This window comes from Mytilus galloprovincialis, chromosome 1, assembly GCF_965363235.1.
Source record: "Mytilus galloprovincialis chromosome 1, xbMytGall1.hap1.1, whole genome shotgun sequence".
NCBI classification, from domain to species: domain Eukaryota; kingdom Metazoa; phylum Mollusca; class Bivalvia; order Mytilida; family Mytilidae; genus Mytilus; species Mytilus galloprovincialis.
The window spans coordinates 46022597-46038039 of NC_134838.1; the positions used below are offsets into that span (position 1 = coordinate 46022597).

A 15443-nucleotide genomic window follows, 5' to 3' on the forward strand; every position below is an offset into this window, starting at 1 on the left:
AAGCAATAAATCAAGAGTTCAAAGTGGTGAAGATGAAATCATCCCTTAGTAAAATTTACGGACACAATCACAAGTTGGTTGACCATTATTGAATATCCATTACCAAATGATAAAAGATATGTTCCTTATGTGGTAACTACAAACATACAAATGTGATCTACTGAATTAGACTTACATGTATTACCTGGTTTGTACCAACATGAGCAACATGACAGGTGCCACATGTTAAGCAGGATTTGCTTACCGTTATGGAGCACCTAAGATAAGTTTTTGGTGGAGTTTGTGTCTCTTAGTCTCAAGTTTTCTATGTTGTATCTTGTGTACTCTTATTTCTCTGTTTGTTTTTTTCTTTTTTAGCCATGGCCTTGTCAGTTTATTTTTAGATCTATGAGTTTGAATGTCCCTCTGGTATCTTTTGTCCCTCTTTTGCTCTCAGTCAGTCTGTATACCAAAGTGCCTGGGAAAAAAACTACCAGTAACCCCAAGAACTTTACCTTGATCATTGAAATTGTAATGTAAGACCTCAAAATATGCTAGATGTCTCCTTTTTTATGCCCACCTACAATAGGAGGTTAAACTTTTTGGTCAAGGTAGTTTTTAATGAGTTGAAGTCTAATCAACTTGAAACTTAGTACACATGTTCCCTGTGGATATGATCTTTCTAATTTAAATGTCAAATTAGATTTTTGACCCCAATTTCATGGTCCACTGAAGTTCATTGTGACTGAACATAGAAAATGATAGTGTGAGTGGGGCATCCGTGTTCTATGGACACATTCTTGTTTGTGTTGTTGAGTAGCTGTCTCATTAAGATATATATCCTTTTATTCATATATGCAGTGACCTTGACATTAATGACTGCATGGTATACTATGAAAATTATTCGTAAGAGTCGTTAAAAGTATAACACTTATGCACAAGCTGAAATGTCTTCATCTGCTTTACTGATTGAATGTATGTTGAATTTCCGTAATATGTAGGTTTTACTACAAGTATCACATAAACTAAACATTATCAAGATTTATATGAATATTATACAAGGTCAATGTCAGATAAATCATGCTATACAGACATGTACACATAACAATGATTCCATACACCAAATATAGTACTGGATCTTACTGATTATAGTACAAGGAAACAGACCAAACCACAAAAACTTAACATTGTCATATGAACCATGAAATTGAGGTCAAGGTCAATTGACATTGTCGAAAAGAATAAGTATTCACTGAAGAATCATTCCATACACCAAATACAGTTGACCTTACAGTATCTGATATGACAAAACCATGAAAACTGAACAATGACAAAAGCACCATGAAATTCAGGTCAAGTTCATATAAATCCAGCCAGACAGACTAGTTTAGAGTAGTTTACAATCATTACCTACACAAAATATGGTTGCTTTATTGCTTTAAGTAGCTGAAAAACACCAAACCACAAAAACTATACATTGTTCCCTGAACCATGGAAATGAGGTCAAAGTCTGATGAAACCTGCCTGTCTGACATGTGCACCTTGCAATCATTCCATACATCAAATAAAAAAGTTGACCCTATTGCTTACAGTATTTGAGATATTGATTTCATCAAACAAACTTAACCTTGATCACCAATCCATGAAATGAGATCATGGTCAGACAAACCTGTCTGACACCATGCAGACCTTATAGTTATCCTCATTCTCAATAGTGAGAAAAACACTTTTTACAAGTATTCACTGAACCATGAAAAGGAGGTCAAGGACTAAGGACATACAACAAACAGAAACTTTGTAACATATTATTGTATCTGCATACACAGTATGAAGCATCCTTCTGAAATATAAAACTTCATAAACAAAGTTCACTCTTGGTGATTTCAGAAGAGAATAATTCAAAGTTATGAGATTGATGGTAATACCTGCAAAATGCACTCAACTCAAACATCTTAAAGCCTTGTAAAAGACCTACTATGCACACTTCAATAGCTATTTGACCAAAAAGCAAAAGTCTTCTAAATAAAAAGTCAACTTTTGATATGTATAGAAACATTCATTATCTGTCCCTTTTAAGACTCAAGACTGGGAAAACCCAACATCATGATAAACTATAAAACACCTGATACAAAATGTCAACAACAAATCATATTACCTGTATTATCAATATTATGCAAAAGAAACGAACAACAAAAGAAAAAGACAAAATTGACAAAAGACAATTTAATTGGCATATAAAATCAATCTCTTGATAAAAAGTACAATGGATTTTTGTTTGAAAACATATTTCAATTTCACAACTTTCAAAAAACATTGAATCTATAAAGTGTTTGTGTAAAGAAATTTGATACTAAATCATAATCTATAACTCATTCAAGCTTTTGTTTAAGATATTGTCAATATGCATCCTTTTTCCATGAAATGAATACCCTTTTGTGTAAAATACATCCGACTCTGTCAACAAATCATAGCTGTAAGAATAGCCTACTTATAAAAAAATTGGAAACAACTTTTAACAATAAGATCAATGTTCAGGATGTGGTATCTTACAGAAAAACTGCCAGATCAACTTGGTATTATACCATTATGGTACTTGTGGACCATTAAAAGCAATAATAGGATCTATTTCAGTGTTATAATAGTTGTTCATTTCAATCTAACTAGAACAATTATTGATGCTTGGAATTTCCCATTGTTTATTTTTACCTGGCTGACCTTTTGTATAGCCTCTAACAACAACACAATTATTTCATGGTTAACTCATGAAAAAGGCATTAAGTGAAAAACATTTATTGTATTCTTAAAATTAAAATTTACTGAAATAATTGTAGAACGCACTACTCTAGTTTTCTGACAAAACAGATCATTAAGTATAATAATGTGTAAATAGATTATCACAAATTGTTGCAGGTACAGTGGTTGCTTTGAACTAATCTAAATGGTATTAAAAGCTAAAACTGACTGCAATTAAAAAGATATCAGAAGTGATACAAATAATTTTTAAACACAGACATAAATGATTCAACTTTAGTGCAAAAAGGGCAAATGCACCTAATTTCCTATCCTCAGAACATTTAGAAACATCAGGAAATACATATTTAACTAAAGATTCATGTTATCTTTTTTAACTCCTTGTCTGCCATTTATTTGGTTTTTCAAAATTTCTTGTCAAAGGTTTATTAAAATAATCTGCTTTCTTTTTCATAACTGTTCTTCAGTGAAGTGGCTGACCACTATGATCATATTTCAAATCATTAAACTATAACAACTTTGCCTGTTAGATTTCTCGTATGAATAGTTTTCCATTTGTTATTTCTGGTCTTTTATAGCCGACTATGAAATATGGGTTTTGCTGATTGTTGAAGGCCAAATGGTGAGCTATAGCATAGTCTGTTGGAGAGTAACTCACCAAGTTGTATCATAGGCAATTATACCACATCATCTTATTTTCTAATATTATCTTGTTCATGGGATTGCCAAGTAATCAATGATCAGCAAGAACATAATACATGTAGTAGACTCAAAAAATGCCATATGTGATGGCATTAAGCCAAAAACAGCCTTCAATACATTATTTTAAAGTGACATTTGTTGACAAAGCTTCATGACCTAAACCTATTTGGTAATATTTTACTATTATGGTAGTTGTGCTCTTTTTTACAAGTAACATTTAGAAAATTAAACTAAAAAAGACAAAAATGAAGCCTTTATGATTTTCAAAATCACTGAAAAGGAAAAGAAGGATATAGGTTGAATCATTATTATGTATTTTTGATGCAGATAGCTGAACTTATTGACACAATGTCAATATTAATTTTTTAACTTTAAAATGAAGTTGGAATGCTTACAGAACTGATAAAGAAAAAAACATCACACAACCAACATAACAAATCTCGGAAGACATCTTATCACAGAAAACACTATTAGTCAGCATAACAAGTTCTTTTTTCACAAATAAAAAGTAATTTTCTTGTGTAAAAAGTAATTTAAAGCACAATCAGACTTCGGTATATGTCGGATCAGTTCTCCTTTCTTTAGACTCAATGATGCTGATGAAATTGATTGCATGGATAACACGACTCCATTCAATTCCATATATCATGGCTTATTGCAATCATGGTAATAAACGAGTCTGGTAATAGCTGAACAATGGAATTCTATGGATTAGGAAATAATGTTACTTTGGGATTCTGTTTAACAATATATCTATCTTCATGGAATTCGTCGCGTGTCAATTTACCCCATCGATGTGGAGGCCATACTATCCTACTGGCTTTGGCATATATCAATCCAACTGGAACCTAATTAAAGAGAAATAACAGATAATTTTTTTGACAAGAGAAATGAATTAAGACATTTTTTTACAATAAAGACACTCACTATATATATGTATACATATTATAAAGCACAAATATCGCACTAAATTACGGCTAACCCTTGTTAAAGCCACGAACCTCTTCAATGGTATATCATTTCTTGTACTTTAAGGAAACTGGTGTTGATGACAAATATTAAACAGAAAAATGATTAAATGTTTTTTTTACCTCAGCCCGCATGCCTACACTTAAGGCCAGTTACACCTTGATATATTGTAAGCATCTATCTAATGTTGATGACCTTATGGGACCTCTAAATGTCTTCTTTTTTTTTGTTTATTGAGGTGCTGGGTTAACATCTCTTATAGAGATGTCAAAACCTCCCATAAATCTGACATTGACAACAGGAATTATGCAACTGGTAGAACCAACGATACGATGACAAAAATTACATATGCACTTGCTAGAATAAAACTCTCTTAAAGACTCTTTTTCAGCAAAGTGATTGGTTTTGAACATGATAAATCACGCAGGAAGAATTCTGACCTTTCGTGAATCAATTCTGGAAACTTTTACTTTTCTTCATGCTTTAGGCCACTCTTAAAAGTTCATAGATGTCATATTAAATTTTGAAAAACCATAGAAATCAGACTTATTACTTATAACTAAACGTCATTACCATGTCAAAATTTTACCAAATAAGTTATCTTAATCACAGCAACTCATTTATATGAACTGTTACATGAATTGTGACAAAATACCTTTTTGGGCAAATCTTTTCTTAATATGTACGAAAATCTTGAACAAGATGAAATGAGATTATTTTTGTAGTTATTAACTTTTGTTTCAAATTGATAAACTCTGAAAACCTCAGACATTTAAAGAAAATATTGAAAATTCAAAAATACATATACATATTGTAACAATATCTGACTGACTTATGCCTTGTTACAGTTTATAATACCTTTTGATTTTCGAATACAAGAAGACAATAAGTGGACATGCTTATGCCTTCACCTAGGTGTTCAACAGATTAAAACCCAAATAGTACATGTAAGTAATTTCAAAATACTTCAGATTTTAACATGTTTAAAATCCATTTCGTCTTTGATTTAAATATGAAAGCAACATCCTCTCAGCTTTAAACCAGCAAGTTAGTTTTCTGTAATTTCCAGATTGAAATCCTAAACAAAAGTATGCCTTCCATAAATTTAACTCTATTCATTGTAATTTTAAAGCAGTGGTTCGTGACCTAATCTAAAAAACTAATCTGTGTTACAGGAAATCAGTGAATGTTCTAAAATCTGGAACAGAACAATCTCATTACAAATCAAAGGTTACAATTTACTTTGACCATTTAAATCACCATGATCATTGGACAGAGAAATCAAACTTTAATTAGTCAATTTACTGGTAGTGTTATTTCTTTATGATGGGATTTTACGCATTAAATCCCAATAACTTTCAATTGTTGAAACAGATAATTTGTATAGAGCAAACTCATCCATTGCTTGTCCTTAACCATTTCATTTCTAACGTTAATTAAACAGATAAGGTAAAAAAAAAATATGGTAATCAAATAAAATGGTTTTCAAAGTACTTCCGATTTAATAGTAAAATCAATGTGTTATCTAGCTCATGGTACTTTGTAGTTGGGATAAAACATGGGCATGTTTTGAGATACAAATCAATTGTAACGTTAAATTACAATTAAAAAAACTGACACTTGTCAACTAATAAATGAATATTAGATCAAGAGAACGAGCCTGCCATTTCATTATAAATTGCACTGCATTTGTACTTAAATTACCTAACTGAAAACAGTTTAAACAGCAAATCATTTTTTCCCCCTTTTGAGGAAATTAATAAATTCTTAACACTAAGCACAAATGGCTTTTAAGGGTTCAAGTGAGCCAGAAATCATTCAGATGTTAAGATGAAAGACGTGAATTCAATATCATAAAGATTGATTGATTGATTTGTGTTTAACACTACTTTCAGCACAAATGGCTACTTTATCAGTGGCGGATCCAGAGGGGGGCGTAGAGGGCGTATGCCCCCCTTTGCTTTGACTTCTTTTTTTTGTAAAAAAATGAATCAGACTAGACTTCGTGAACTTTGCCATTTCCCGTGTACTAGCATCTAATTTTTATGCGACAATTCTTTACTTATAAAGATCTTTTTCGCTGGTATATATTTACTGATTATGTCAAAGTCATATGATTCGCTTTGGTTGAGTTGACCAGTGCTTCAAAAAACGTCACTCAGTCATTTTGAAATTCAAATTAAAGTAACACATTGCTTAGGCTGAGGATGACAACCTTCAAAGCGACACAGGATTGAGCAAAAACGTAGTGACAATTCAACCAAACAGAAAGAAATACTCTATTACACTCTCATGAAAAAAACCCACAGCAATATTATTTACTTACGAAAACATGTTTAACCCAAATGGCCCAGCCTATTTAAAAATAACATGATAGTTGAATAATGATCCCTAGTCAGTATAAGCTCTAGATAGATTTATTAAAGTCTTAGGTACAAACCATTTGATTTGAGGAGGCAGTCTAAGGTATTGAAAGAAAAAAATCTAACTCTGATTTTTGCATTAAATAAAAATTCTTTTAAAACTTCGCCCCCCCCCCCCCTTTCCAAATTCCTGGATTCGCCCCTGTTTATAAGTGGAGGAAGCGAAGCAAATTAACAAAAGTTATCCCTGAAACTGGTCTTCTAAAAGATTTTAAATGCAAAATATACATCTAATGATTTTAGGGGTTGCCACTCCTGTCATATCATTTTGTTGATATTAAAACTCTTATAACTCCACCAGAAGTTACTTACAGGTCCAAAATCATTACTATCATGACTATGTTTAGTGTTGTCTCCCTCTAACCAACAATGTCCTTTAGGTATGGGTATGCCTCTTTTCTTGTTCTTTGTCCTTAAAATACAGAAATATGTTATTTTTTTGCTAAACTTCCAAAAGAAGTAAAATATTTTCTTGTGTTGTTTGGGCTAGAGATTTATTGTGGTTTTTTTTTTTATTATTATTGTAGTATTAAACCAATTTTTAAGACGTTATTGTGGTTGTCAATGAATATTTCTGAATTGATATGCATATCTACAAATACTGGAATGTGATTCACCTAGAAGAATTTCCCTTGGTTTTTAATTTCAATGGACTATGTTGCCAGAACTACTTTCCCTCCAGTAATGGAAAATGATTGAAAAGGTTACATTTGGTGTCCTCCTTTACCTGTTTAATCTCTGAATGACACTCATCATTGGATTAAACATGTCATGAGGATTATGAAAGGTGACATTATAATGTCTGTTGCTAAACCTTATCAAATTATTCATTTTGTCTTTAGTGTTTTAATTTTTTATTTCTGGCCCTCAGGTGTTAATTGTTCCTCAAACTCCAACTTGATGTAATAAATTTACAAGATATTATGGTTAATGCAAAATGATCCATTTCAATAATTTAGGAGGGGATATACATTTAGGAGGAGGTCTTTCAGCAATTTGACTCTATGTTAAACAAAAACCTTATAAAGTGTTATTTAATGAAAATCATTTATTGGTGGACACGATCGTCTTGTTCTGTAAAATAACACGATAATATAAAGTCATACATCATTCAATTATTAAAATAATCATCCCATATTTACATAGATTCCTCGAAAATAACACTGGATATTTTTCATCCTTGGGTTCCATATCAAGTAATCATTATTTAGTAGAAGATCTCTGATATTGATAATAGTCAACATTGAAAATCAATGAAAAAACGCAATATTGAGTCAACTAACAATAATCTCCAATTCCGCTTAAACTAAATTAGATAAAGTCATTTGCTAGAGATATTTGCTAACCCTTTTTCCTGATTATATAAAATTTGTTAATAGATTCTAATCATTGCTCATTTTCTTCAACAATCTTAGAATTTGACCTTTAAAACTGTTATTAACTATTAATTTGAGAAAGAGTTCTTATCTTGATTGATTCTTGTCAAGGAAGTCCAAAAAATTTCAGGATTAAATTGAATTTCATTTAAAATGTTTCCCAAAACAGGCTCTAAACAGATGTAATAAAATTAGGTCGAATAATAAAATGCAAATTTGATTATTCCCAGACTAACAAAATAATTTAATTTATAAGCTAGGTGCCACCGTTCTAACTATATTTGGAACTGCTCATGTGAAACTTGACAGATTATTAAATCAGAATGTTGTAAATTAGTTGTGCAGTAACCATATTCTGCATATCTCCATAAAACAAATTTTGGATAACAGTAAATTTTTAATTTTACAAAGCTTCTAAAAATACCATTGAAATAAGCTATCAGTTAAACTAGATTTGTATCTTGACTATTCATTGCTTTCTGGTAACATCAACACATTTCAATACTGTAAACCAACTAATTTTTGCGAATTAATTATTTTTTAGTAGAAAAATAACGCTAATCAAAATCGTTGTGAATATGTAAAACTTGGATCTTTCCTTATTTAACTACACCAAGTTAATTAGAAAATCGCGAAATGAAAATGCTGAGAAACTGACATGAAAGGGCTAAACGCGAAAAAAAAGTATCCACGAAAATGAGTTGGTTTACAGTATCTGTAATGGATTGATGCTGTATCAGCTTAACAGAATGTGGACAAAATTACTGTCTATCAAGTGTATATGGGACACTTTCTGAGTTTCTCATTCCTTAATTGACTTTCACTTTTTCAGGTAAAAACAAAATCCTTATAACACTAGCTACGTCTGCAAGGCCTCGTCACTTCCTTTTAGAGTTAAAACAACATAGTGTGTCAAATGGGATGCAGAATTGGAAATTTAGAGAACTGGGAAATGAGGGAATGTTGGATAGGGATAGACATGTTGCCTTGCAACAGACTACCTACAAACCTCTCTTGTCTAACTCAAACTTGAAAGGGTTTTTGAATGTGTAGAGTAGGTGGTACTCTCACTACACAAGATATCAGATTGAACTTCTATTTCTGACTAAATGTGGCAGTGTATTTGTACATCCTGCACAGCTAAATGGAATCCATCTTTGGCAGGGATTTTGCTGCCATTCTAAAGATGACCTTGGGACAACTAAATTTGTATATGTTAGTCAACCCTTTGGGATAATAACCAATTAAAGATTTATATTTTGAAGTTTAAACTGCATATTATATTGTTTTAAGTGCTCAAATCCTCAAATTGTGAGAATAAAAACTAGAGGCTCGCTCACCTTGGTCTATGTGCATATTAAACAAAGGAACAGATGGGTTCATGACAAAATTGTGTTTTGGTGATGGTGTTGTGTTCGTATATCTTACTTTACTAAACATTCTTGCTACTTACAATTTCTCTATCTATAATAAACTTGGTCCTTTAGTTACAGAGGAAAATATTTTGTAAAAATTTTCAAAAATTTACCAAATTAATGAAAATTGTTAAAAATTGACTTTAAAGGGCAATAACTCCTTAAGGGGTCAACTGACCATTTTGGTCATGTCTGACTTATTTGTAGATCTTACTTTGCTGAACATTATTGCTGTTTACAGTTTATCTCTATCTATAATAATATTCAAGATAATACCAAAAAACAGCAAAATTTCCTTAAAATTACCAATTCAGGGGCAGCGACCCAACAACCAGTTGTCCGATTCATGTGAAATTTTCAGGGCAGATAGATCTTGACTTGATATACAATATTATCCACTGTCAGATTTGCTCTAAATGCTTTGGTTTCAGATTTATAAGCCAAAATCTACATTTACCCCTATGTTCTATTTTTAGCCATGGTGGCCATCTTGTTGGTTGGCCGGGTCAACGGACACAATTTTAAAACTAGATACCCCAATGATGATTGTGGCCAAGTTTGGTTAAATTTGGCCCAGTAGTTTCAGAGGAGAAGATTTTTGTAAAAGTTAACGACGCCGGACGCCAAGTGAGGAGAAAAGCTCACTGGAAAATAAAATTAAACTATATATACACTAAGGCAACATTCGAACATTGTGAATTCAAGACACGATCATTTTCCCAAATCCATCAATATTTACAATTCTTCTTCAAGAATTCAATTACAAAAAAATTAACAGTACATCCCTGAGTCAACAGAAAACTTTGTCTACAAGTACTCCAAAAGATAAGTTTCTACTACAAAGTACTCAAACAAAGGGGTCAAGACCAGAGCTAATAATTACTGGTGATTAATGAATGTTTTCCAAAGTAGATACTGATGCATGCAATGTTTTCTTTCCCTCATTAATTTACACAGAAGGCTCATCGTTTTTTTCTAAATAAACAGCTGTGTGAGATTATGGGAAGAAAATTATCACTAAATTGTTGATACTTCAATGAAATTTAGGATAAAACATCTTTCTAACAAGTTAACATTCCTGGTTGATTCTTTAGCAATAAAGGTAATGAAACATAAAACAGGCAATTTGTGCACAGTGCCAATTTGACATACTGTTTTTCAATGAAAACATGCTCTAGTTCTTGTTAACATACTGATAAAGTTCCTAAAACATGAAAAGAAGTTGTGTTTGTGCTTTTTGTGTAACAATGCATTATTCACAAAATACCTATATCAGTTGGTGTCTTGGAATAAGTACAATAAAATAATGTCAGGAATTCAATCGCTATAGACTTAAGAATGGAAACACTGGGAATGTGTCAAAGAGACAACAAACTGACCAATTATCAGAAACAGCACTAGGCCACCAATGGGTCTTCAACACAGTGGGAAAAAACTGCATACATGTAATGTTTTTTTTTGGTCAAAACCCTGTTTCTTATAAGTTCTTACTTTAAATATGAAAACTTTGTATTATAATTGGGTTAAAAACTTTTACAAGATAATCAGTTTTAAGGGATGATTTCATACTATAAGTTGGAAAAATATTTTGACCAATTGGTATATTGAGAGAACAGATATGTCTTATATAGACAAAAAAAGATGTGGTATGAGTGCCAATGAGACAACTCTCCATCCAAATCACAATTTGTAAAAATAAACCATTATAGTCAAAGTACGATCTTCAACACAACAGCAAGCAGTATAAAAGGGCCCCCAAAATTACTAGTATAAAATCATTCATATTGGAAAACCACAGTCTTATCTATAAAAAAAACCCTAGAAATGAGATACACTTATGAACGACATCGACATAGGACAACTAAACATAAGGTTCCTGCCAAAGTCTGCTCTGCCCATGAAAGACTTACATCACAGGCAAGATTAAAATCAATTCTTATTCCTCAGGCATTATGACAACAAATAGGTTTGGACAGATTATAAAAGTTAAGATTTATATTCAATCATGCAAAGATGGATGAATGGGTTCCCAATGTCCAGCAGCAATATCTTCAAATCATATTCAGCATGAAAACAAGATAATAAAAGTACATGTCTGAGGACACTTAAAATGTAAGGGAAAGAAAATGAAATGTTCTATCTGGAATTCAGATAAATCATTTTAAACCATATTTGAAACAAGTCGATTCTAATTCTTTTTACATGTCATTCATTACCTTATTACATCTCCTTCAAAGCCCACGATTCTTTTAATCAACTTCTCATCTGGGTTCTTTGGTGATCTGGAAGTAAACATTTCAACAGTTTCATTATACTTCTCATCATTTTGTTCTATTCTTTAAGTAGGCAGCTGTCTTCACAAGATTATATAATTTACCTGGATTAAAAAAATATATTTATAATTATTCTTTTAAAAGTGTTTTTCAACATTACATGTTAAAAACCTGGGTTGTTAATTATATGAGTGAGAAATTCAATATACATGATTAGTGTTTTCTAATCAGTAAAAAAATGCAGCTATAACTTCAAGGATTTTCTCTCCATGGTCCAAGTTTAATTGGCCCTTGACCCCTACCAATTGCCAATCATATGAGAATCTCCGAAAAGAGTCTCTGTGGTGCCTATAACCTGCATGTAATTTAAAAGTCATGATGTGGCAATAAATGTCTTTTATACTCAGAATTGGATAACACCTGATGACAATTACTCTTCAAAGCTTTTATCTAATGGTCAGTCAGTTTGCCCTCATTTGCCTCATACTGATTTGAAAGCACAATAATGATTTGGCAATCTAACAGACGCCGAAAGGATAAACTGAGACCTGGAAAAACTGTTATTTTGTCTTTGATGAAGTTGATGAAGTTTTGATCATTAAATGGGAGTCAAAAGTATGATAGTCTAAAGATCAATCTTTTTAATGATGAAGAATAAAAAACATATAAAACATTTGTTTGTGAATGTACTAGTTATCAATACAGGCAATCAGGTTTATAGGAGTTTTCATAATACTTGATTCATTTATTTGAGCTTTAATTACTGTCTGTGATGGTTTGTCAAATAAAACTATTTATGTTATAAATGAGTCAATTTGTGACATTCTAATTTGTTATCAGACTTTGGTAAGGCTGAATCCACAGCAACTGTAGACATGTAAGCATTATATTCATGCATATGGTAAAAAGGGGGGGGGGGGGGGGGGCGAGACCTTTTTCTGGACGTCAGGATTAGGCCTTTACTTTTGAATTCAGGATTAATCAGTGGGTTTATTTTAACTGGAATTTAGAATTTGCTTTTTTTGGAAGTTGTTAGGATTTTGGAATTAATGATGATTTTTTTCAGGATCCAGGAAATTAAGTTTTTTTTCTTTTTCTCTGGAATTCAGTATGAAATCACATCTTACTGTGTCTCTGTTAATTATTACTACATGTACATATAACAATTTAAAGTCCTGCATTCAAGCAAAAAAAAGTGCCATTTCACTTGCTTTCATCTGACTGAAAATATGCTTTCAATCATAATGTGCCTAAGTCAAGATTTGTTAATTTGAAAGGAGACCTCAGTTATACTTTAAAAAGAACTGACATAAATACCGGTAAATAGATTATTTGGAATTGTAAGAAATAAGAATCATAGATATCCATTGTATTTTTCTGGTGTAGTTAACAATCATTTTTCAATCTATTTTTTAAATTTCAAGTAAAAACAGTAGGAAACTGATACAACATTGCTCTAAAAATCTGACAGAATTATATCCAACATTGATTAATTACCATAAACATCATTTAAACTAATTGTTTTTACCAATATCCCCAGAAGCCGTCAGTTGTAATTCAGAATTCAGACTTTTAAATAAAGCCTAAATGCAGCTTTAACAGGTTGCAGAGTTGGAACAAGTGGATTAATTGATTTTTTGCGCAATTCTGATATAAAGGAAGTGATAAATGCCTGGAGCCGTGGATGCCTATTTGAAAGCTCTGTAGATAGATCACATGCAGCATTAGCATCTCTGTTAATGATTGCCTCACAATCGAACTAAAGCCAACTGATAAAGAACTGATAGACAAAAAAATAAATTACAACCAAAACATCAGTTACTCATAATACAATTTCTCATCATAAAGAAGAAACATCACCAATAATCGACAAATCAAGGAAGAAAACGCAGGCTGGAAAATTTAATGTTTATTTTGTTTTGAAGTTTTCAAACAAGTCTAAAATCCATAAATTTTCAAAAAGAGCAATTCAAGGAAGTTATAAACATAAAAAGGAATATAATATTCACTGATAAAAGTAAGTATGCTATTTAGTAAATTGTATCTATTTTTTTGCAATTGCATATCTATATATCAGGTATAATATTGGAAGCTAATTTTGTTTTTAAAACATCATATGATTTATTTAGACACGCAACATGTAACAGTTGTGAAACATAAGCTTAAATATGCAAAATATTGACATAATTTGTTCTTTCAGTTAAAAACATAAACCAATATTTTGGTTCTTGTTTCAAGCTAAATTTAGAGAGCTAAAAATTTAATTGATAAAATAATAAAATAATTTATTTTAGATTATATTTTTTTTACTGTAAAACAGCAAGATATTTATCAGTATTTTTCCTTTGTGATGATAGAGTTTTTGAGAGTTGTTTAATTGGTGTTTTATAATGAAATAATTGTTACCAAAAGTTCAACAACAAATATGAAATTTGAAACATTAAATACACAGTCTGAAATTAATATCTGCACTAGTTTCTATCAAATACTATTCATTCATTCTAAAAGTTCCACTCTATAAATTTTGTTAACTGTTTTACCCCATATACATTTTTTTTATTACATTTTCAAATGAAAGTCATGTGGATTCCATCAAATAGAGTAGCCTCACACCAAGAATTCAATATTTCTGATAACTAAATTCATCCAAGTTTTAAATGAAAGATGTTATTTCTTTCAAGCTACAAAGTAGGAGTTCTGATGCAGGGAATGAAACTGAATAAGGTATCGATATATCAGACTATGAGTACACATGCTCTTTTCTTTGCTGTTCATCTTTATTTGCCAAAGTCATAACAACTATAGGCATTCAACAAATGAACTACCAGTACACAAAGTATATATAGATAGCAGAAGGTAGTGTGAAACATATTACAACATGTTAGATCTTAATTTTCATGGTATATGAAAGGCTTTGATTAAAACTGAATTCAAATTTTCCAACCAAAATGATGAAACTATTGCAACAATGAATGATTGTTGTAGCTATCAAGGGTAAAAGGAAAACATGTGATATGCTATACTAGACACCTCCTAAAAATGTCACCTTATTTCAAATATTCATTAAAATATAACACATCAAAGTTTTTTAGGAAACTTTCAATTCAATTTTGAGCTGAGAGTCAAGAACAAATAAAAACCAATAACAAGTACTTTTCAACTGAAGAAAATTTTCGAACAATTATTAAATAATTCCTTTACACAGAAGCTAAGAAATATGTAAAGAAAATTATGAATGTATGAAAGGACAGACAGACAGACAGACAGACAGACAGAAGGACATGCAAATGTACAAGGTGAATGCAGTATAACATGCACTCTATGAGTCCTTGTATTACAATGTGTACAAAATCAGGTTAAATTTCATGTTATCTTAATTGATGTGTTCTTTTCAAGCATATAAGTATTTGCCACTGGACGTTTAAGTTATTTAACATTCATTTTTCTAATCCTTTGGCAATTTAACCCTTTCTGGACCCATTGTTAAAATAAAAAATCAGTACATGGTTGATGATGATCTGATAATCCATTTGTACCAATGAAAGAATCTATATA

At 31.2% G+C, this 15443-nt stretch overlaps 2 protein-coding genes across 2 annotated transcripts in view; one reads left to right on the top strand and one right to left on the bottom strand.

Moving 5' to 3' along the window:
- Positions 1-2187: 2187 nt before the first annotated feature.
- LOC143075937 (mitochondrial inner membrane protease subunit 2-like) overlaps positions 2188-15443 on the bottom strand; it is a 60087-nt gene continuing 46831 nt past the window's right edge. Inside the window, exons 4-6 of the mRNA XM_076251541.1 lie at positions 11832-11897; positions 7137-7236; positions 2188-4280 (exon numbers count right to left, since the gene is read on the bottom strand). Of these exons, the coding sequence (XP_076107656.1) occupies positions 4137-4280; positions 7137-7236; positions 11832-11897 (310 nt within the window). The 3' untranslated portion in view covers positions 2188-4136. The remainder of the gene's footprint in view (positions 4281-7136; positions 7237-11831; positions 11898-15443) is intronic.
- Positions 13441-15443, top strand: part of LOC143075917 (leucine-rich repeat neuronal protein 1-like) — a 31596-nt gene continuing 29593 nt past the window's right edge. The window contains exon 1 of the mRNA XM_076251504.1: positions 13441-13905. The gene's annotated coding sequence lies outside the window, so the exon portion shown is untranslated. The remainder of the gene's footprint in view (positions 13906-15443) is intronic.